This window comes from Dendrobates tinctorius, unplaced genomic scaffold, assembly GCF_039654945.1.
Source record: "Dendrobates tinctorius isolate UK_male_01 unplaced genomic scaffold, ASM3965494v1 ptg000016l, whole genome shotgun sequence".
NCBI classification, from domain to species: domain Eukaryota; kingdom Metazoa; phylum Chordata; class Amphibia; order Anura; family Dendrobatidae; genus Dendrobates; species Dendrobates tinctorius.
The window spans coordinates 39665001-39689334 of record NW_027361684.1 but is presented as its reverse complement, the minus strand read 5'-3'; the positions used below and the strand labels follow the sequence as shown (position 1 = coordinate 39689334).

Below are 24334 nucleotides of genomic sequence, written 5' to 3'. Positions count from 1 at the left end.
CCTGTCCTGCCAGAGTACCAGCTGTGCAGCAGCAGGAGCAGGGCAAAACGGAACCACAAGGTATGCTGAAAGGAGCTGCAGCAAGAGGTTCTGCAGTTTTTCTTTTTTAATAAATTTGCAAAAATGTTTACATTTGTTTTTTTTCAGTCAAGATGGGGTGAAGAGTGTACATTAATGAGAAAAAAATGAACTTTTTTGAATTTACCAAATGGATACAATGAAACAAAGAGCGAAAAATTTAAAGGGGTCTGAATACTTTCCGTACCCACTGTAATATAATGCACATCCCATAGTTATCCATATAGTATAATGCTATAAATCAAAGGTCAGTCACTTCCAGTGACAATCTCTGCAGCTGCTCTGCCAGCACAGAAATCCTGTCTGCCCTTACGTCCCTAAATAGGTTCTGCACCTATCACCGAGCAGGAACCTAACCCCTGTCTGCCCCTAGCGATAGGTCCTGGATAGTGAGGGGACGGGGTTGGTACTAGTCAGCACCCACTACAACTTAAGACAAAGCAGGAAGACAAATGAGGGAATACACTTAGCTTGAGATGACACAAGAGAGCTCACATGAGAGATAAATAGAGCCATCACCAACACCTTGCTGAAGCAACTAAAAATATTTAAGCCTGCAGTAAGGGTGTGTTAATCAGCAGCAGACGGTGGAGATCACCTTTGGGTCCTAGAGGGAGAAGGATATCACGCCACAACAGAGATGCACAATCCAGAATGTGCTTGCAGAGCCAGGAAAGATATATATCTTTGTACCGTGTTTGCTAGTAGATTGAAAAATATTTAGATTTCAGAGTCCTTAGTGATTGATACCTTTTAATGGCTAACTGAAATAATGGTAACAAATTGCAAGCTTTCGAGACTACGCATGTCTCTTCATCAGTAGAGCCAGGCGCAGTGACCTTCCACAGCCGGATCCAGAATGACTGCACAGCCCATAGTCCTCCATATAGTGTATACAACTGAAATTTTTCATTCAGTGATATCGAGGATATGGTATATTAGCGTTCCCTTTATTTTTCTGAGCAGTTTATAATGCACAGCCCATAGTCCTCCATGTCGTATAATGCACAGCCCATAGTCCTCCATGTAAGTATAATACATAACCCATAGTCCTCCATATAGTGTATGCAACTGCAAAATTTAATTCAGTGATATTGGATGTGGTATTTTAGTGTTCCCTTTCTTTTCTGAGCAGTGTATAACGCACAACCAATAGTCATCCATGTAGTATAATGAAGAGCCCATAGTCATCGATGTAGTATAATGCACAGCTTTAGGCTGGTTTCACATTTGCGGACGAAGGACTTCCTCCGTGAAGCTCCGCCCGCTGCCGTGCCTCTTCCGGTCAGCTCTGCCTACGGCCACATACTTCTGCATGCGGCGTGCGTACCCTATCTTTAGCATTAGGTAGGCAGGCTGTGCCGCAGTATGCAGATGCCTCTGCATGCGTCGTTTTGATGGTGCAGCGACCTGCGCCGAACGTTAGAATTTGTTTTGTTCACCGCATCGTCAAAACGACGCATGCGGAGGCATCAGCATACATCCGCACAACCTGGGTACCCAATGATAAAGATAGGTACACAGGCCACATGCCGAAGTATGTGGCCATAGGCGGAGCTGACAGGAGGAGGCATGACAGGGGGCGGAGCTTCATGGAGGAAGTCCGCAGCTCCTCCCTCCGCAAATGTGTTAACGAAACAACTGAAGACAACTTTAAAAAAAAAAAAAAAAAAAAAAAGGCAAAGCGTTTGATGAATTTGTTATGAATCAAAAAGTCAGAGAGGCATTCACAATAAAAAAAAAGTCGAAAATGCAATGATGAATTGGGCCCAATGTGTTGACAATGGAAAAGTCATTTTATATTAATTATATTGGAAGTATCTAAATTGTTGTTGGTTAGTTTATTGCGAACATCAGAAAGTTTGTAAATATTGCTAATAATCCTGATTTCTTATGGGGAGTGAATGATTATGTTTGTATCTGCATGACTCAAATGTATAACATTATGTACAAACCACACAACATAATCTATAGTTTGAGCAGTTTGTAGAAATAATAACTTTCCACATATGGTAAAACTAAAAAAAAACAAAAAAAACAAAACATTACATTTATGGTGAAATATAGAATAGAGAACTTTACATAATGAAAGTAATTAAAAATTCAAAGGTCAGGACAAATACCAGGATTTGTAATGATCTTTATTGCGGTCAGCTTGAAATATAAATTAATAGTGGGAAATCTGCTGAAAGGTTTTCAGATAAGCCTGTAACAATAAATACAAATCACAATGAAAAGTAATGTAACATAACACATTCAAAAACAGTAGCAAAAATTGTTCTCCACGTCCAGTAATAAAACTGAGCACTAGATTCATCCAAACTGCATCTTACACATACGTGCCAACTTTTACAAACTCGTTTCCAGAAATATCAGAAGTGTGGTGCACTATGAGCAGCGATACATTTTTTTTAAAGCATAAGCATGCCGCTCTTGTAGATCCCGGCTTTCTTCAGAGCAGCACTTGTAGTTCTGTAATAAATAGCAAGCTTCGATAGATCGGCTACCTTTAAGGTGGCTGGAAACCAAGGCAACAAACCGTAAACTATAGAAATACAAATCCCTCTGTTGTGGATAACAAAGAGGATTTTTAATAAGAGGTAAATTGCTAAGTTGCTTGTACATGCACTTTACATTTTTACCCGTTTAATTGGATGAAACCAACCTTTTAATAGCCAAGTACATAAGGTCATGGTCTGAGCAGGTTTATGACTACTCCACAATCGTCACACTAAGGGACTGGATTCACATATAAAAACAGTAAGTGGGAAAAAAACCTACAAGAAAAGAAAAACAAAACCTCTTTGCTAACCCATTCACTTTAGTAGCAGAGTTTGGTCCCGAGCAGTGTGAGATGTAAAAACTAATGTTTCTTTACACTGTATTCTCCCTAATCTTAAAAGATATTTATAAATTTCTTTAAAAAAGAAGAAGTAATAGAAATCATATAATCAATGTAAAGTAGAGTACATCTGATGCCGTCACAAAAGGCTCATTTGGAGCCCAGTTTAGTAACTGAAGTCATTTTGGATTTCTTAAAATGTATTACTAAAGTTCTCCAAGTTGCCCCTCCATGGTGCGGACCAGTACATACAGCTCTGCTAATCCCACCAATGAAGCCACAATCACAGAGGATAGGACTCGCTGGAAGAGAAGTGAGAAAAGTATATTGAGAAACAATTTATATTATTCTGAGATTAGAAAACAAGACAAAAAAAACAACTTCAAAATAGTTTTAGGACCAAAGTTCTGAACGGATTAAATTCCTAATACATCTATATAGTAGCTATAGCTCTGCAGGACATACAGCCACCACTAGAGGGTGCTTAGAGCACGCGGTGTCATTACTGAGAACAATGCCACTGTATTCTGCCGTCATCTCCTCTAGTCATCACTGCATGCAGTCAGCATGTGTTAAGAAGTGAAGTCAACAAAAAAAAACAAATTAAAAAAATTGTAGAGCATTTAGAATATGTAATATGTAAGCGTGATGTCTGCATGTATAGCACAAGGCCACTGACATCAATGATTGACTGTAGTGGCGATGTGCAGAGAAGCACCAGGTTATCATTGTAGGACAAGTTAGCTAGAAGACTAGTCAGACCACTGGTGCTCTAGTGGAAACCAAATTTCCCACTATATTCCCTGCCCTTAATAACAATCCTGGACAATCCCTGTAATATACTGGCGCTGCAGCCTGTCTACAAAGATCAGGAGCAGCAGCAGAGAGCAGAGCCGATATTGGAGTAGCAGCGGGTAAGAAAAGCTTAGCTTGTTCTTGGATTGTTCTTGGAAAACTCGTTTAAATAATGCATGTATTTTTCAGGTTTTTTGTAAAAAAAATAAAAACACTAATGCATAAATACCCTTTAAACTATAAAGAGGTCCATGAATTCCGAGGTAATTTGCTATGAATATTTATATAAAATAAGGAAATGTCACTGCGTAAACCCCACTCACCGCAGCAGACTCTGTGAAGACATACTGAGTTCCAATATAAGTGCAAGCAAATGCAGCTACAATCGTGACCAAGAAGTTGAAGATTGTAATGATAATTGTCTTTAATGGCCGCACTGCAGGCAAAGGGCAAAAACATTACAATAGTGCAGATCATTGCAGACACGCCTGTTGCAGAATAGCAACTCTGGTATTGGGAAGTGTCACCTTACCTTGTCTTCCAAGATCAGCCAGAGTTCCTTGCTGATTGGACTGTACCAAGAGAATAAAATAAAATAAAAAAAACAATTAGTTAATAAGGAGAAAAAGAAAAATGTGCAGAAATTTTATTAAACGTATAAGAGCAGTCGGAAGTGATGTGGTTTGACGAAAACTGGTCAGTGACCCACATTTATGAAGACCGGCACTGTTCTTGTGGATCTTGAGGAGGTGTGCTGGAACGCATTCTTCTTAATGAATCAGGAGTGTTGGACCTCGACAATAACCCACCTCCAGTACCTGGTGCAGTAACATTTGTGGCGTAGCAAATGCTGCTGCTCTTCGTGAATTGGACGAGCGGTTTTCACCACAACCCTGTGCAAGCTCCATTCACTTTGTCAGAGCTTGGTGAAAATGGTGTTGGGTGCTTTATAAACCATGTATATGCAAAGGTCTGAATCTGCTAATGCGATCCTCTCAATTATCACCATGATTATCTTGTTTTTATTATTTTAGCATGATAACAGAGAACCGTACCTGAAAGGTGACGTTCTTTGTGATCCTCTTGTACTCCTCATTTGCCAGCTTAGCCTTTATCTTTTCTAGGCGAGCCACAAGCTCCGGGTTCTGAAATGTGAGGATTTTATATAAATCAGCGGCCCAGAAATAAATCTAAAGAGGCATACTAACCATTCTCACGCCATATGCACATCATCCCAGGATCATACAAGCCGCAATAACCAACACAGTGAGGTTTCCTCCAGGGGCTGAATCATCAGCTCATTCATATGAGGGGCTTTGTACCACAGTGTCAGTTCAAATATATCAGTGTGAAGATGTAATTCAAATGCCGGTGCTAACATTGAGATCTGCTGGTGACGTAGTATGATGTAGCTATGTGACGTGGCTGCTACCTGCTCGACCTCCATGTTCCCACCATATATAATAGTCTGATTTTTTTTTTTTTTCTGCTGCGGAAAATATCCCAAGATTGGCTATGAAAGTTTGCTTTGGCATTCAGCTTTAAGACATAAGAAGAAAAAACAATATCTAAGCCAAGGTGTGATTTAAAAAAAACCTGTCATGTCAGGAAATGTTATTTACCTGCAGATATAGGGTTAATCTGCAGGTAAATCACATTAAAATCATGTCTGCCTGCTTTATTGGAGCAGCGGCTACAGGGAGAAAATGAGCTTATATCCACCCTGTAGCCACTCGCTTCCAATCGAAGGGGCAGTGGGTGCATGAAGCGGTTACAGTCACAATTCATTATACCATGGGTGCACTGTAACCACTCCCCGGCACTTCAACAGCCCACACGCTGCAGATTATGCTACCACAGTGCTGGGGAGTGGTCACAGTGTACTCACAGTATAATGAAGGGTGACGGCAATGGCCCCTGCACACTGATCTGATTGAAAGAGAGCAGCTGCATGGAAGATATACCGTATTTTTCCTGAATAGTTTCAGGGGAGTGAGCAGTGCTAATGAATGAAGATCTGCTGGGAAGCTGGTGCCAGGGACACTATAGAGTGGACATCGCTGACATTGATCTGGCCATTATAGAGAAAGCCGAGCCTTACTGATCAAAACAGTCCAAAAATAATAAAATCTAGCAGCGCACAGCAACCTATCAGAGCTCAGCTTTATTTCATAACTGGCTGTGAAAAAAAAAGAAGAAAGCTGTGCTGTGATTGGTTGCTTGGGGTAATAAGACAAATTTTTCTGTCACACAGGTTTAATCAACAAGGCCGAATGACTTGCATCGAATGCAGCATGTTATGTATTAACCCCTTAGAGGGAACTATAGCTCAAAAAAGGAATCTTTCTAGAAATGAAGTATTTGCATATTGGCTGAAATTACCCGTTCAGGTAACTTGACCTCCGGTAAATGGATCTCGCTGCCTTCCAGCAGTTCATGCAGGTAGATACTGGAACCTAAAATAAAGTGAAACATAAGTAAATAATAAAGAATCAGACAATAATACACCAATAAGTAGCCTGAAAATTGTTTGTGGTTCAGAAAAAAAACATAAAAATAACAGAGTGAGTAAAGAAGCCGTCCCGTGAAACTTGTTATGTCCTAAACCTGCGTAAATGTGTATTAATATCAACCTCAGTCTTCCCTGGTCTCCAGCTCCAGTATTCTTTTCACTGATGTGACTGCAACTCTGATTTGCCGGATCACACTGGGGTTTATGTGTGATCTGAAAGTCACTTAACAATGTAAGACTCTGGCCAGAATAAGGCAGCACAGCCATACATTACATAAGCGACTTCCAGCTCCCATATCAGGCAGGTTTGGTTCTGTGGCAAAACTCAGCTCAAAACAATAAAAATCTGGAGTGGAAACTTTCCATCCTGGCACCCCCACATATCGATCACAGTCTGGAGTTTTTATATATTCTGTGTTCACTTCCCCAATGTTCAGTCTCTTGTCTCCTTCTGATGAGATGCAATCTTGAGTTTTATATTTCACCCAGCTTTTTTCTCTCCCAATATGGCATGGGTCCTAAACTGGCTGACTGTACTGGATGAAACAGCGGTCCGGACCCCACAGACATGCTGCCATGACAGCTGGAAGGGACCAGGACCTGTTATTACAAACTTCCAATGTTTTCGGTCTGGAGCGAATTTTGGATCCAGAATGTAAATCAGAAAATCCTCTTCGTGTACTGAAGCTGTGGATGTCATTACTGGCACTCTGATTATGTTGCAAATTTCCTCCTTTGCAATGCAACTTATTCCTATGAGGCAACAGCACATAATCACGTGTAGCTGCAGTCATCAGCACCTCTGATGCCCTATGTCCTTGCTCTATACTCTCCTACACCAGATGGAATGAGGAAGGAAAGAGATTCAATGGTCGTAGGGGGGGGCATTGAGTCTTACAGGACATACGTATGGTGAGGTCTGTTTTTTATAGCATTTCCATTTGTCTGTTCCATTTGTAGGAGACACATTCGGAACAACAACAAAGGAGACCAGTGTCATAACCAATACAAATGGAAGTAGAACGTCCATCTAAGTTCCGTTATGTGTCCGTTTTCAGAATAGAAGAAAAAGTGCAACACACAGAACTTTGTCTTCTGTTCTAGAAACTGACACAGAAAGGAGCTCATTATAACCTGTGGGGTTACCTAAATTCAATTTTTCAAGGGATCCATTTTTGCCTGTAAGCATCAAACTATAGGGGAGACCTCGGCCAATACTAGCAGATCTGCCACAGAAAAAAGCACGCTCAAAGAAGACCACCCAGGTGCTCAAACACGGAGTTAAACAGCTTGTAAAAATGCTTGAACTCTGCCGATTCTGCATATCTTTTTTATTTGAATGTTGCTCCATTGCAGAGATTTCCACATTTGTTGCTTTTGGAGCACAGTATGTGAAATGAGCATTTCTTGACTTTTTCCTAGGGGTGTGCAATTTCATCTCTCCCAGGCACAGTCGGTCTAGCACAGCTTGGACATGTCTGAGATCGCTACATCAGCTGGAGAGAGAGATCCGACTGGCAACTAATGTTAAGGAGGCATGAAAGCGCACACCACAAGCCTCTGAAGAAACGTCCAGCTGATCTTCAGCCAGAGATTTCACATACTGCGCTCCAAAAGCAATAAACGTGACCATCTCTGCAATGGAGCGATGCAACGCACAAAGGAAAAAAAAACGCAACAAAATAATGGGAGCTCAAGGATATTTACAAACTATTTAACTTATTTTTTTTAAGCAAGTGACAGGATAGGTGAAAACTTCCAGATAAGAGGGGTCCAACCTCTGACACTCCCAATCGATAGGGCCGGGCAGTAATGTCCCAGTCTTTCATGATCAGAAGTGCATAATTTCAAGCATCGCTCCATTTATTTTCTATGGGACGGAAATGGGGAGTACAGTGCTCGGCCATCCCAGAGCCTTAGTGCCGAGCTTTGCATAAAGGCCAAAGGGGCTTTTTGGGCCCCAGGGCCCAGATGTGATTGCAAACCCTGCACCTATTGCAGTGGGGCCCTGCACTGGAATCCCCCCTTTGGTGCCCAGTAACTGTCAGCACTGCAATCACAGGTCGGTGACAGGAGCCGCAGCAGCCCGGTGTGTGACCCGACAAGGTGACTCTCTGCTCACCTCTTTCCCGCAGCAGCGAGTGCAGCTCCCGCAGGACACGGAACGATACTAAGGAGCCGGCTCCTGCGGCCACAATCTCCCGGACGGCGGCCCTGGAGTCCGGGGTGAAGCAGGCCTGGAGCTCCCGCAGAGCCCGGAGCAGCGGCTCCGTCACCCGGCAATCACTCGCCATCTCCGCTGCGGACACGGCGCACTGACTCCTGGGTAGCGGTCAGCGCCTATAAGAACGTGTGTTACGCGCTGAGCGCCAGTGCGTGTGACGTCAGACGTGCAGCTCTCCGGAGCACCATGGCGGCGTGTGCAGCACGGCGCAGCCTTTCGGTGCTCACTCGGCTTCTGCGGGGAGGCCTGTCAAGCAGTGTCGGTGTGGAGCTCCGGCAGGCCCGGTCTGCTCTGCTGAGGCCTGTGTGCGGCTGTCGCTTCCAGCAGGACCGGACGCTGTCCTCTAGGTAACGCGGCGTCTGCAGGTTACGTGGGCTGTAGGCATCGGCTATATGGTACCGTACTGTGTACATATCAGAGGGCGCCGCGCTGCCGCCGGGGGGCGCTGTGTGATTTGCCTGCTGCTGCACGGCTCAGCTGTCAGGTGACAGGGTTTGTCTGACATCACCTTGTGATGACTTCACAGGATGCGAATACTGTCTGGACGGAGGCCGCACAGGGGACTGCCCCTCTAATGTAGCGCCTGCATATGCTGGAGCGCTGTACTCCCAGCAGCTTCTGCAGATGTGACTGTATCCTGAGAAACCAACTGCAAACAGATGTCGGCTTCCTTTATTGTCCAGACATTTGGGGTTGGCGACCCGACCCGGGGATGGCAACCCGGTCTCTGGCGGCGGCTCCGTTCACGGTCTACGTCCAACTGCTGACTAACAGCGTGGGGTCCAGATAATCCGCCCCACCAATCTGTCTTGTGACCTCCCTAAATGATGTTAGACTTTCAATTAGGCTATAAAAAAACAACCAGGTCACAAGGAAGTCTCAGCCGCACCTGACCCAGACTGTTGTCAATGGTGTTAAAGTCACAAAGAACTAATCATCCATCGGGTTTTGGGTTCCATGTGCTGCAGTGTGACCATAGTGACAGTCATTAATGCGACGTTGCGATCTTCTTTCTAGGGTTGTTGCATTTCAAGTGAATCGACTTTTTTTTTTTTTTTTTTTTCTTGAGATTTTGTTCTGTGTTAATAATGTTAGGCTATGTGCACATGTTGCAGATTCTGCTGTGGAATTTTCCACGCAGATTTTCTAAATCCGCAGGTAAAACGACATGCTGCAGTTTTCAATCCGCAGCAAATCTACATGGAAAAATCCGCAGCATGCGCACTGCGGATTTTGGTTTCCCTACACTATAATGGTACTGTCATCACTTGCAGTTCTGCTGCGGATTCGCAGGGCCAAATCCGCTGCAGATCCGAAATGTCCTATAAATGACTGTTCTATTCCTGAGCTAAGGCTACATTCACACATAGCGTTTTTCCTGCGTTTTTTTGAGGATACGTTTTTCAGCTGCAAAAGCAGATCAGCTTTTTTAAAAACCGCATCACATGAAAGGTTTTTGAGCTCATAGATAATGTTTTCAATAGCAAAAGCAGATTAGAAATCTGCTCTATCCATTTATCCATATCTGTCTTTTCATATCTTATCTGTACCAAAAAGAATGAAAGCCAGGTAGCACACAGACTTAAGGTACCGTTACACTTACCGATGCACCAGCGATCCCGACAACGATATGGATCGCTGGTGCATCGCTAAGTGGTCGCTAGGGAGCTGCCACACAGGCAGATCTCACCAGCGACATAGCAGCGTTCGGGGGTCGCTACTTACCTGTCAGACGAGGCGATCCTGACGTCCACGTGTCGCTCGTCGGTGCCAGCAGGTAGCGACCGACTAGAAATGGTCCAGGACGTTCTCGCGCGATCAGCGATAGCCAGCGCGGGAGCCGGTCGGAGGTAAGTATCGCATGTAGCGATATCGCTGCTACGTCACAAAACCAGTGACGTCACAGCGATATTGCTAGCGATATCGCTATGTGTAATGGGCCCTTAACACTCTCCTTTTTTTTTTTTGGCACCAGTCAGGTACACCTCATAGCTGCCCAAAAGGACGCTCAGGACAGCAGCTGAGGTGTGCAGTATGAGGTTCTGTGTGTGTATGTATGTGTGTGTATATATATATATATATATATATATATATATATATATATATATATATATATATATATATATATATATATATATTCTATCCAAAAGTTTGGACACACATTCTCATTCAAAGAGTTTTCTTTATTTTCATGACTATGAATATTGTAGATTCACTCTGAAGGCATCAAAACTATGAATTAACACATGTGGAATTATATAATTAACAAAAAAGTGTGAAACTGAAAATATGTCTTATATTCTAGGTTCTTCAAAGTAGCCACCTTTGCTTTGATTACTGCTTTGCATACTCTTGGCATTCTCTTGCTGAGCTTCAAGAGGTAGTCACCGGAAATGGTTTTCACTTCACAGGTGTGCCCTGTCGGGTTTAATAAGTGGGATTTCTTGCCTTATAAATGGGGTTGGGACCATCAACTTCTGTGTTGCGCAGAAGTCTGGTGGATACACAGCTGATAGTCCTACTGAATAGACTGTTAGCTGCTTTTTTTCTTGCCATAATACAAATTCTAAGTAAAGCATAATGAGTGGCCATCATTACTCTAAAAAATGAAGGTCAGTCAGTCTAAAAAATTGGGAAAACTTTGAAAGTGTCCCCAAGTGCAGTGGCAAAAACCATCAAGCGCTTCAAAGAAACTGACTCACATGAGGACCGCCACAGGAAAGGAGGTCCCAAGAGTCACCTCTGCTGCGGAGGATAAGTTCTTCTGAGTCACCAGCCTCAGAAATTGCAGGTTAACAGCAGCTCAGATTAGAGACCAGGTCAATGCCACACAGAGCTCTAGCAGCAGACACATCTCTACAACAACTGTTAAGAGGAGACTGTGCAGCAGGCCTTCATGGTAAAATAGCTGCTAGGAAACCACTGCTCAGGACAGGCAACAAGCAGAAGAGACTTGTTTGGGCTAAAGAACACAAGGAATGGACATTAGACCAGTGGAAATCTGTGCTTTGGTCTGATGAGTCCACATTTGAGATCTTTGGTTCCAACCACCATGTCTTTGTGCGATGCAGAAAAGGTGAACGGATGGACTCTACATGCCTGGTTCCCACCGTGAAGCATGGAGGAGGTGGTGTGATGGTGTGGGGGTGCTTTGCTGGTGACACTGTTGGGGATTTATTCAAAATTGAAGGCATACTGAACCAGCATGGCTACCACAGCATCTTGCAGCGGCATGCTATTCCATCCGGCTTGCGTTTAGTTGGACCATCATTTTTCAACAGGACAATGACCCCAAACACACCTGTCATGCTGACCCATCGGTGACCTGCGATCATGTGATGGGGTCACCGATGGGCAGGATTAACAACGTGCTTCTGGTAAGCGCAAATCAAATGTTGCTGTTTAATTCTAACTAGTTAACAGCCGCAGCTGTATCGGGATCCCATCCGCGGCTTTTGCGGGCACATGTCAGCTGTCATGTGCCCAGAAAGGTGTGGGTTCTGCATCGGAGCCCGCACCAAACGGGGGAGTCCAACGTGGGTGTACTATTACGCCCAATGTCAAACAGGTTAAACACTCATAGCTCGCCAGCAGTCGGACTCTCCTCAAAGAATACATCAGAGTGAGGTAGTAAAGAGTTTAGACTTTTCAGAGAACTATCCCTTTGTTCTTCAGGATGAAGCACAGTCAGAAATAAACTACACTTTAGTATTTTATCGCTTAAATCGGACTTGCTTCCAAGTTTGAGCACGGTCTGCTACTTCCTGGATGACTCTTCACCGTAGACCAAGTCTTTACACCCAAGCAACTTTTCAACTGGAGTTTTTTTAATTCACTCTAAAGTAGCACTTCAAATAACAAAAAAGAAAATATCCTAAAATGTCAGGTAAAAAAATAAAAAAAAACCCTGATTTGGATCACTTGACATGGAATGACCGACCGTGAGCATAATAACCGTGTAGTCTTGTAATCATTTAGTCAGAAAATATATACAGTAATCTGTTTGAGCATTCAGGATTATTCGATTCCACGACTGAGGGTTAAGGAATGCATATAGCAGTGGTCTCCAGGCTATTGCGCCCCCCCTCGATGTGTAACTACACCTCTCCATTTACATGAGGCTTTCGGTGCCCCGGTGCTAGGTTTGGTGGGAGTTCTAGCTATTGGGACACTACTCTCTATCCTTTAGATAGGTCATATCTTCCAAACTTTATTCAACTCTAAGGGCTAATTGGGGCTTTCCTATTTTATATTGTGATGGCATATGTTCCTCGGTTTGGTCTGACTTCTAGGACCCCACTAATGCTGAGGAGACATGGGTAAATAATGCTAATGTAATACTCAATCCCTTGTTGTTGCTGACCACCTCTTGTGCAGCAGTGCTACAGCCAGCCCTATAATGGTGTGACCAGCTGTAGTTCCCTCCACAGCGGCACATTCTGTGCCCCAGCAGAAGCTCATGCATTCTGAACATCATGGTGTTCCCAGACACTTGATCCTTATGTTCCTGAAATGACGGCACATCCTAATAACAACCACTTACTGAGATGGGGAAACTGCTGTCCACCTCCTCGTGTGAGGTTTTGCAGACTTCATGGCAAAAAAAATAAGCTCTCAATGTTTTGCAAGACACAATTTTACAGTGGAACTGTGTTTTTGTAGTACCTGATAATTTATTCTCAATTTGTAGCCTGTGCAGATCTATCTTCCCATTAAACAGATGAAAGTTGGTGCTCATAAAATGCTCTGGAGGAGGCAGAAACTGACATTTTACTGTAACTTCACCTGCATTGATTACACTTCACAATCTTATGTGTATGTAGTTGTTCACATTTTTAAAAAAAAATATTTTTCCGTCTTAGAAATCGACCAGAAGGTAAAGTCTTGGAGACCGTGGGGGTGTTTGAGGTGCCAAAGCAACAGGGGAAATATGAAACGGGTCAGGTAAGACTATGTTGGATTGATTAGGCTGCATGCACAGAGGACCATATTTCTCCACAGCAAATCTTTTGTAGATTATATAGCTATCTCTGGCTAATGTGCGTCAAAATCCAAATATATGAAATTTTGATGCAGGCGTTCCACAATTTTCACTTTTTTTTGCATGGAAAAGTGTGAAATCTTAGCACAAACTTTTTTTTTCTTTTTTTACTGCTGTGAAGGTAGATGCTCAGAAGAATGAAGAATGACTATCATCAATGCATACAGTTACTTCAGCACATAAGTGATAAATGTAGCTAGAATCTTTATCTTCAAATGTGAATTTATTCAAAGCGACTGGTGCAAAAGAGAAACATTTCGGCCAGTTAAGGCCTTTGTGAATGTATATCAAAGTACAGAAAAACAAAACAGCGGTTTGTACAAAACCTAAAGTGTATATACAGTACGTGTGTGTGTGTGTGTGTGTGTGTGTATATATATATATATATATATATATATATATATATATATATATATATATATATATGTGTGTACACTGCATAGAATATAGGCAAATCGTGACCAAAATGGAAAAATACAGGTGCTTTTACTGCCAAGAAAGTGAAATCATGGGTGTAAATAGCTTCATATACGTAAAGTAATGTTACAATTAAATGTAATAATCAGATCCCGATTCTGGCACATACATGGACTTCGCTGGTGAAGGCAGCTCCGCACCTCCACCACTCTATTCGAGGTTTCCCGGGATCAAATAAAGGTGGGGGAAACCTGCCCACGAGCTCCCCCAGGTGTCCTCCGTGTTTGATGGAGAGATGCCTGACCAGAAACGGGACCCCAACAAGAAAATGCCCGCTTTCATAGAGATGGCCTAGGCAAAATGGCGCCGACACCTTACAATCAAAAAAGAACAGGAAGTCCTCTTCGTAGACTGCTCCACTGTCACAGGACTCGGATCAGAGAGAAATGAACATCTCACGGGTCTTCACATCCCCTGCAAAATCCTGGTAGCCAAGATGGCTAAAATGCTTGACCGGGACATCAAACAGTCTCTAGTACCTGCAGTCTCTGACACACTGCAGCAGATATGAGAAGCCATTTCACTACACGCTGTCAGAACTGATACAGCAAAAAAACTGAATCAGTTCATCAATCTGAACTGTACAAAGCTAGTAAACTAAGCCAATGATTAATTGATAAAGTGGATGACTTGGATTATTTCTCCGGGACCTATTCTAAGAGTTACTAGAGTTAATCGCCCCTAATCAGCTCCTGGGAATATACATGAAAATAATGATTTGGAATGTAAAAGGGTTACAGTTGCCTTGTAAAAGTGATTTTAAGACCTCTTAAAAAAACAAAAAAAAAAACCCCTTAAAGCAGATGTTGAACAAGACATCTGTAAAATGAACAAGCCTTTAGTGGGAGGTTTATGGGTCTTTAGCAGAAAATAGGAAAGCAGGTGTAATGCTCTGAATACATAAACTCGCAAACTGTAAGGTTTTATTACATGAAACAGATTGAGGGCAAATATTAAAGGTTCTATTGGATAACCTGATTGGTGGTATAAAAGTGTATAATATGACCCAAATGACAACACCCATTTCTCACAAATACATACCACTTGGTCGACAGTCAATCATTTCTTGATATCTCATGAACTGCTAAACAGAACTGATATTAGTAGAAAAGATGTCATCTCACTCCACTGGCCTGTTTCATTATCTCTGACTGATATCTTCCCAAAAGGTACAGATCCTTCATGGAGATTCCCCACATACGAGTGATTCTCGCTAAATTAGAATATCATCAAGAAGTTATTTCAGTTCTTCAATACAAAAGGTGACGCTCATATGTAAAGTCACTACAGACAGAGTGATCTATTTCAAGTGTTTATTTCTGTTACTGTTGGGTTTTCATTGGCTGTAAGCCATAATCATCAAAAGTCATTATCTCAGTAAATTAGAATACTTTATAATACCCGCTTGAAAAATGATTTTAAAATCTGAAATGTTGGCCTACTGAAATGTATGTTCAGTAAATGCACTCAATAGTTGGCCGGGGCTTGTTTGGCATCAATTACTGCATTAATGCAGCGTGGCATGGAGGTGATCAGTCTGTGGCAGTGCTGAGGAGTTATGGAAGCCCAGGTTGCTTTGATTGCAGCCTTCAGCTCGTCTGCATTGTTGGGTCTGGTGTCTCTCCTCTTCCTCTTGACAATACACCATAGACTCTCTATGGGGTTAAGGTCAGGTGAGTTTTCTGGCCAATCAAGCACAGTGATGCTGTTGTTAAACCAGGTATTGGTACTTTTGGCAGTGTGGACAGAAGCCAAGTCCTGCTGGAGAATGAAATTTCCGTCTCCAAAAAGCTTGTCAGCAGAGGGAAGAATGAGGTGCTCTAAAATTTCCTGGTAGATGGCTGTGCTGACTTTGGTCTTGATGATAAAACAGTGTGTACCTACAGCAGCAGATGACATGGCTCCCCAAACCATCACTGATTGTGGAAACTTCACGCTACACCTCAAGCAGCTTGGATTGTGGCCTCTCCACTCTTCCTTCAGACTCTGGGACCTTGATTTCCAAATGAAACGCAAAATTTACTTTCATCTAAAAACACCTTGGACCACTGAGCAACAGTCCAGTTCTTTTTCTCCTTGGCCCAGGGAAGACGCTTCTGGCGTTGTATATTGGTCATGAGTGGCTTGACACAAGGAATGCGACACTTGTGGCCCATGTCCGGAATACGTGTGTGTGTGGTGGCTCTTGAAGCAATGACTCCAGCAGCAGTCCACTCCTTGTGAATCTCACGCCAAATTTTTGAATGGCCTTTTCTTAACAAACCTTTCAAGGCTGCGGTTATCCCAGTTGCTTGTGCACCTTTTTCTACCACGCTTTTTTTTTCCTTCCACTCAACTTTCCATTAATATGCTTGGATACAGCACTCTGTGAACAGCCAGTTTCTTTAGCAATGACCTTTTGTGGCTTGCCCTCCTTGTCAATGACTGCATTCTGGACTTCTGTCAAGTCAGCAGTCTTCCCCATGATTGTGGAGCCTACTGAAACAGAATAAGGGACCTTTTGACCACTTGAAATGAATCCCTGTGTAATGATTCTATATAATGAGTTTCACTTTCTATTGAAGAGCTGAAATTAACTTCTAATTGAGCGAGAAGCACTTGTATGTTTGCTAATCAGTGCTTGGGGCAGAGTAGGACCAGAAAACAGAGCGGAAGTGTTATCTGCTAATAAAACACGTATTGAAACACACAGCCTAAGTGACATATTGAAATCCATGTCTCAGCCTCTACCTCCTGCAACCCTCAGATTAAATAGAAAAAAACATTTTCCTTTTTAAAGGGAACCTGTCACCAGGTTGTTCCCATATAACCTACAGCCACCACCTGTCAGCCACATGTGACTGCACTCTAAAATGCTGTGTGACTCCAATTCAACCTGTAAGGCAAAAAAACTAAACTTTTTTTTTTTTTTAGTTTCGCTGGTCTTGGTCCAGTGCCGCTTCTTTTCTTGTGATGCTGTCCTTTGCTTCATGTGAATGACTTGTCCTACGTTATCCATTGTTCTCTTGCGCAGGTGCACTTCTCTGTCCTGCTAAGGGCAGAGTAAAGTACTGTAATGTGCATGCGCCGGCGCTCTTAGTCCCTTCCCTGTACATGCACAGAACAGTGTTTTTCTTTGCCCTTGGCAGGGCAGCGAGAAGTGCGCCAAACACTGTGGATGACTGAGGGGAGGCACCAGACAAAGACAAGCGATGCCCACCGGACCACTGTGAAGGGGAGTATAATAAAAGGTGAGGTGGGGTGGGGGGGGGGGTGCCTTGCAGGGCGAACTGGAGACTATCTATCATTTTAGAATGCTGTCACATGGGGCGCAAAGGTGGTGGCCGTAGGTTATATGTGAGAATCCTGGTGATAGATTCCCTTAACACTTTTCAATATCTGCATATAGCAAGTGGGAATTTTCATTGTTTTTATCGATTTGGAATCTCTGCCCTTCTTACGATTTCCTGTAACAATCTGCATGTTTGTGTCTTTACAGCTTTTTCTGCACAGCATCTTTGGCTACAGAGGCATCGTTCTGTTTCCATGGCAGGCAAGATTATACGATCGTGATGTCTCTTCACCGGTCTCAGAAAAGTGGGTTTGGTATTTATTTTACTTTTACTTTTTTTCCTTGCTTCATTCAGTGGGAAGCTGATGTTTTTGCAATAAAGTGCAAAGTATCAATGAATATGCTGACTTTTATTTTTAGGTCAGAGACTTCACCAGTTCATGGATCCAAAGAAGTTAAGGGCAAAACACACACCTATTACCAAGTACTAATAGATGCACGGGACTGTCCTCACATAGTAAGTATTGTTTATTAACCCTTGGCATTGCATGTGCAGCGTCTTCATCTCTATCTGCGCCGCTCCTTTCGGGCTCCAGCAGTTTGTGACCTGCTGGATAGCTTAATCTTTGCTGGGCGATCCAGAAGTAATAATTCAATGTAAGTCTATGCGAGCCAGAATGAGGTCAGAACAAGGCTCTCAGACTTAGATTTAGAGCTTGTGAACATTACTTCGGACTTCCGGTCAGTCAGAATATTTGCTCGTATTTCTGCAAACTTCACTTAAATTATGCCAGTTGTGAGAATATTATACAGCAGATAGCCTTTGTAAAGTAAAAAGTCCAAGTATTGCTTTACATCCTGTATTCATTGATGCATCATGTTGCAGTTTTGTATGTATGATTGTCCATCTAGAGGTATTTATAGCCATGTATATTCTAAAAAAAAAAAAAATAGCCGAAAAAATCTAAATGCTTCATATTGTTTTCTGTAACAGTCACAGAGATCACAGACCGAAGCAGTGACGTTCCTTGCGAATCATGATGATAGCCGAGCTTTGTATGCAATTCCTGGTAAGTGTTGGATGATGAGATATTATTTTTATGGAAAAAAACTAAAGGCTCAATACCGTCGTTGTTCATGCTCGTCTCGAGTAGACGTCGTGGTTCAGTCGGACGTTCCTGATTCAATAAGGGTTGCACGCCTCTTCATGAATCTGACGAGTCTGACATCTCCGTGATGTCTTTGACGTTTTCATGAAGCCTGGCACAAAAGCTTTAATGAATTGGGCACCAAGTATTACCTTTTGGTTACATAGGTCTTTTCAATATTTGTCCATCAAATTCAATTCTTCTCCACCAATTATACATTTTTTCACTAAATTATCTATAATAAATATTTATATAGCGCCAACATATTCCGCAGCACTTTACAATTAAGCGGGGACATATACAGACAATAAATTCAATACAAGTTAAGACAATTTAAACAGTGACATTAGGAGTGAGGTCCCTGCTCGCTAGCTTGCAATCTATAACCTACAATGTGTACTGAGGGGGGAAAGTCAACCCTTGTTGTGTGTGTGTGTGGGTTTTTTTTTTTTTTTTTTTTCCTTAAAGCTGTTGGTGTCTGCCATTACTGTCTCTTGTGTACAACATTCCAGTCTGACTGCTATAACTGTAAAGAACCCTTTCCTATCTAGCTGCCAGAATTGTCTGTCTTCCACCCATAATGAGTGCCCTGTGGTCCTTGGAAAGAATAAGTCCTTTGTATTGACTACACATATTTATATTTGGCGTGTGTGGTGGTTTGTTTTTTTTTCCTTTTTTTTTCCTTTTTGCCCTTCTAAGCTAAGCAAGCCCAACTCTTCCAACCTTTAATCATATCAGAGGCCCTCCATCCTATGAAATAATCTACTTGCCTGCCTTTGGACTAATTCTAACTTCTGAATATACTTTTTAAAATGTGGAGCCTAAAACTGGATTCCATATTCTAGATGTGGCATTAACAGTAATTTGTAGAGGGGTAACAATATATTGGGATTTTCTTTTTTAAAAACCCTATAATATTATTTACTTTTACATAGTAACATAGTTATTAAGGTTGAAGGAAGACTTTAAGTCCATCTAGTTCAACCCATATCCTATCTTAACTTGCCCTCACATGTTGATCAGAGGAAGGCAAAAAAAACCCCATGTGGCAAACGGTAAGCTTCACACTGGGGAAAAAATTGCTTCCCGACTCCACATACGGCAATCAGACTAGCTCCCTGGATCAACGCAATATTAAGGAAACTGGTGTATATACCCTGTAATATTATACTTCTCAAGAAAGGCATCCAGACCCTTCTTAAATTTTAGTAGGGAATCACTCACTTTTGCTGCGTGACATTGAGTATCTGTTACTCGGCTTACTTGAAACCTGAATACCCATGTTGTGGTTAAGATTTGTGCTTGGAGGGACGAAGTAAAAGCAAGTCAATAAGAATCAGGTATTTGTATTGCTTATAATAACACGCTCCTTAAGATTGGGTGCTTTAGTTCATTCAGCGTTGCAGAGCAAGCCTCAGAGAAGCATTAATAACCTGATTGATGGCAGCCAATGAGTGTAAGAGTGTGTGTGTGTGTGTGTGTGTGTGTGTGTGTGGTGCTCAGGCTAGATACTAAATAAATCAAAATGATTTGACTTTTTTTTTTCCATTACTTGCATATCATTAAGCCACACTTGGAAAACAAATCTAAGATAGTAATTCAGATTGAGACTGCTGACTATGCGCTCTTATCAGTACCGTACTTCATTAGCTGAATTATATCAATTATTGCATGTTTACATTACATCAGGGTAAATAGTAACACGCAGACTAGACCAGGGTTCCCCAACTCCAGTCCTCAAGGCCCCTCAGCAGATCATGTTTTCAGGATTTCCATTGTATTGCACAAGTGAAGCAATTATCACCTGTGCAATACTAAGGAAATCCTGAACACATGACCTGTTGGTGGGCCTTGAGGACTGGAGTTGGGGAACCCTGGACTAGACCATGACATACTTGCATTTACTTCTAAGGCTAGTTTCACATTAGCATTTACGGCCGCTGCGTACGGCTGCCGCTAAGCCCCGCCCCTGCCGTGCCTCCGCCGGTAGCTCCGCCTACGGGCGCATGACGCTGCATGCGTCCTATGTCACCTATCTTTAGCACTGGGGACGCAGGCCGTGCGCAGTATGCGTTTGGCGGCGCATGCGTCCTTTTGACGCTGCGCCAAACGCAACAGGTTGCAATTTGGTGCGCTTGGCGCAGCGTCAAAAGGACGCATGTGCCGCCAAACGCATACTGCGCATGGCCTGCGTCCCCAGTGCTAAAGATAGGGGACGCATGCAGCGTCATGCTACCGGCAGGGCTTAGCGGCGGCCGTGCACGCTAATGTGAAACTAGCCTTAGAAGTATTTTTCTTCTCTCTGCCTTTTTAGGTTTAGATTATGTAAGCCATGAGGATATACTTCCTTACAATTCTACTGATCAAATCCCTATACAACATGAACTATTTGAAAGATTCCTGAGTTATGATCAAACCAAAGGTAAGCTCCAATACTACCTTGTCTGTATTTCATGTCAGATGTTGTGGGTAGTACTACATTGTACATTTGTAGCGTATCCACTAGATATTATAGGATGCGAGTACCTCAATGTACCTGGTAAAATTACTGCCGACTACTTGTCCTCCATTTTAAGGTTGGATGCGGTGGCTTAGTTGCCTCAGCAGGAAGGTCGGGAGCTCCCATTATCTATAGAGGTGCATGTCCCCATAGCCATCAAATATTTGTGGCAAATGCTGTGGATATGTTGAAAATGTCCAAGGTGAGAATTCATGTACAAGTCACATCCATATTTTTTTTTTTTTTTTCCTTTTCAAGTGCCACCATTTGTAGCTCGTGAAACACTTCGTGCGTGGCAGGAGAAGAATCATCCTTGGCTTGAGCTATCTGATGTGCATAGGGAGACCACTGAGAATATCCGTGTCACAGTGATTCCCTTCTACATGGGAATGAGGGTCTGTTATGTTTTATTAACCAGTGTTGACACCACCTTGTGTATGCAATTTCATGGCCGAAGAGAACTTTAAGGCCGGAGTCACACTGGCGAGGAATACGGCTGAGTGAGAGGCACTAAAAGCATGCATTGGACACGGACCAATGATTCTCTATGGGGTCCCTCGCACCAGCCGTATATTTCTCATCCGTATTCTACGCTCCGTGCCAATCGCAGCATGCTGCGATTGTCAGCATACTACGGCCGTAGTACGCCAATGCAAGTCTATGGGTGCGCAAAAAATACGGATTACACATGTGACCTGCGAGAAATACGCACCCGGTGTCTTTTAGCAAAGCCGGCAATTCAGTGTGCTATACAGTAAACTCACACTGACAGTTTTAATAAAGAAATGAATGAATAGATATAGACACATAGTGTGTGTGTGTGTGTGTGTGTATGTGTATATGTATGTATATGTATATGTATATGTATATGTGTATATATATATATATATATATATATATATATATATATATATATACACACACACACTTTGGTTTCTGTTATAAACCCTGTCATAGGGCTCCATTATGTCCATTTTGCAAGCCTGCGAGAAAATCTCGCCATACGGATGCAGACATGCGCAAAATACGTGACCACACCTTGATTACGGATGAAATACGGAGCACTGTTTAGGGGCCATTCATCCGTATTGCGCATGTAAAATACTGACCGTATTTTGCGTCGGTTAGTGTGACCCCGGCCTTACAGTTAATCTTAGGCCATTTTGCAAGCAATATTAATCTTGCAACCTTTACTTTACATTCAGGATGTCACATACCCGCTACAATCCTGATTTTTGGTTTTGTATGTTATATCCTCATTCAGGCAACATACAGGAAAAATCTTTTTGCTTTTGTTCCATGCATTGGTCGTTGGCATCCTTATGACTTTTTTTTAAGCTTTTATGTGCAAAGAAAAGAAATGGGTTCATCGTGGTGATAGACTACTAATTAGACTAGACCAGCTGGGTGTTGAATGGTGGGCTCAGCAACAATTTCTCCACGTTGGGTCAGGCTGAAAGGGTGGATGAACAACCCCTAATTATTAAAATCCCCTGTTGCTTCTTCACCAGTGTTGGTTGGCACTACTGCAGTAATGGCGCGTGTCTGACTTCAGCAGACGGTGGTTGTGTATAACTGGGTTGTCACATCTGTACTGCAGTCAGTGTTTCCATGAAATGATTGGTTTGGGACAAAACTGTGTGTGACGAGGGAGATTTGATCGCCCATTTTAAGTATAAATGGGAATCATTCAAGGACCTGTTCAATGATGACCTGTCTTTGAGATGGGTGATCATTAGGAGATTAAGCGTCCCGAGTGTCAGATTCCCACCGATCAGCTGATAGCCAAGTGAATTATGGGCTAAAACACAAGCCCTGCACTTTATCTCCCATTGGCTTGCATGACAGATCAGTGATTGGCTGATCGATGGTGTCTGACTGAATTGATACTAATGATCCATCCCAAGAACAAGTTTTCAGTTGAGACTCACACAACCCATGTAATCATTTTTGAGAAGGTTTCTTTACTTTTTTTTTTTTCTCTAACACTTTTTTTTTCACTTTACAGGAAGCTCAAAATTCCCATGTCTATTGGGTAAGTAACTCATCCTCATCACTCGGGTAATAAAGCAAAGGTGAAGTTTGTAGGCTTACTCTCATCCCTCTCCTGTCTGCAGCTTGCTGTACACAAAATCACACCATAACATGGTGCAGAGGAGTGAGGGATAAGAATGTTCCCGCACTGACACTGCGGGCATCAGGAATTCAATTTGGACAGCGCTTGCTCCGGGCAAGTAAAGTCTGTAAATTTATCAATTAAGTTGAGGGAAGGTGGTGTGGATTCTAAATGAGGGGGTTAAATGGTGCACTGAGCTTTTTGAGGGACAACACAGAGAAGCTGAAATGATTGGTGTCCCTGTCATTTAGAGATACTAGGAGCTTTAAAAAAAACAAACCAAAAAACAGCATAGTTGGGTACTTGATTGTTTTTTGCACTTGTCACTTTATTGTCTGTTAGGCCTGTTTCACACTTCCGTTTTTATGTCCGCCAAACGGATCCGTTTTTTTGACGGAAACGGATGCAAACGGATCCGTTTTTTAACGGATCCTGCAAAAAAATGGCGGATCCGTTTTTTTACGGAAACGGATTTTGACGGATTTGAAAAAGCGGAAGTGTGAAACAGGCCTTACCATCACTGTCTTTTTGCACATTTGTCTATTGTTGCCTACCTAAAAAATCTTTCATTGGCAACCTCTATATGCTCCTTTCCTTGGTTAAATGAAGGTCAGCCGCCGAGGAGCGGGGGCGCCAATCTCGATTGTGTGTAGGTGCAACCTCCGCTGGTAGGTAGTTTGTTACTAGGGTTCACATTTAGGGCTATGGTAGCCAGCACGGTTGTGTTTTTTTTTTTTTTTTTTTTTTTATATGCTGGGTAACGTCTTGTGTTTTTTAATGGGCATAATAAAAGGTAATGTTTATCTGATATAGTGTGTGTGTGTGTGTATATATATACACACACACACACACACACACACACACACACACACACACACACACACACACACACACACACACGCGCAAAAAAGTATTTAGTCAGTCAGCAATAGTGCAATTTCCACCACTTAAAAAGATGAGAGGTGTCTGTGATTTACATCATAGGTAGACCTCAACTATGGGAGACAAACTGAGAAAAAAAAAATCCAGAAAATCATTGTCTGTTTTTTTTTTTTTTAATTTTATTTGCATATTATGGTGGAAAATAAGTATTTGGTCAGAAACAAAATTTCATCTCAATACTTTGTGATATATCCTTTGTTGGCAATGACAGAGGTCAAACGTTTTCTGTAAGTCTTCACAAGGTTGCCACACACTGTTGTTGGTATGTTGGCCCATTCCTCCATGCAGATCTCCTCTAGAGCAGTGATGTTTTTGGCTTTTCGCTTGGCAACACGGACTTTCAACTCCCTCCAAAGGTTTTCTATAGGGTTGAGATCTGGAGACTGGC

General features: G+C 42.5%; 2 protein-coding genes across 2 annotated transcripts in view; one reads left to right on the top strand and one right to left on the bottom strand.

Moving 5' to 3' along the window:
- Positions 1-2201: 2201 nt before the first annotated feature.
- Positions 2202-8650, bottom strand: VMA12 (vacuolar ATPase assembly factor VMA12). The gene is made up of 6 exons (XM_073565705.1): positions 8350-8650; positions 6098-6171; positions 4771-4860; positions 4248-4287; positions 4039-4151; positions 2202-3222 (listed from the first exon to the last, which is right to left on the bottom strand). The coding sequence occupies exons 1-6, from the start codon at positions 8519-8521 to the stop codon at positions 3127-3129; spliced, it is 585 nt and encodes a 194-aa protein (XP_073421806.1). The 5' UTR covers positions 8522-8650; the 3' UTR covers positions 2202-3126.
- The window catches only part of POLDIP2 (DNA polymerase delta interacting protein 2), a 24266-nt gene continuing 8569 nt past the window's right edge, over positions 8638-24334 (top strand). Inside the window, exons 1-8 of the mRNA XM_073565704.1 lie at positions 8638-8798; positions 13314-13395; positions 17448-17545; positions 17661-17757; positions 18235-18310; positions 20703-20810; positions 21147-21283; positions 22897-22923. Coding sequence (XP_073421805.1) covers positions 8638-8798; positions 13314-13395; positions 17448-17545; positions 17661-17757; positions 18235-18310; positions 20703-20810; positions 21147-21283; positions 22897-22923 — 786 coding nt within the window. The remainder of the gene's footprint in view (positions 8799-13313; positions 13396-17447; positions 17546-17660; positions 17758-18234; positions 18311-20702; positions 20811-21146; positions 21284-22896; positions 22924-24334) is intronic.

Excerpts from the sequence above, each read along its gene's own strand:
- VMA12 (XM_073565705.1), bottom strand. The coding sequence starts at position 8,521 with ATGGCGAGTGATTGCCGGGTGACGGAGCCGCTGCTCCGGGCTCTGCGG. Across the intron at positions 4,288-4,770 it reads CAAAGAACGTCACCTTTCAG|TCCAATCAGCAAGGAACTCT; the intron begins GTACGGTTCTCT and ends CTCTTGGTACAG. Across the intron at positions 3,223-4,038 it reads TCTTCACAGAGTCTGCTGCG|CGAGTCCTATCCTCTGTGAT; the intron begins GTGAGTGGGGTT and ends CTTCTCTTCCAG.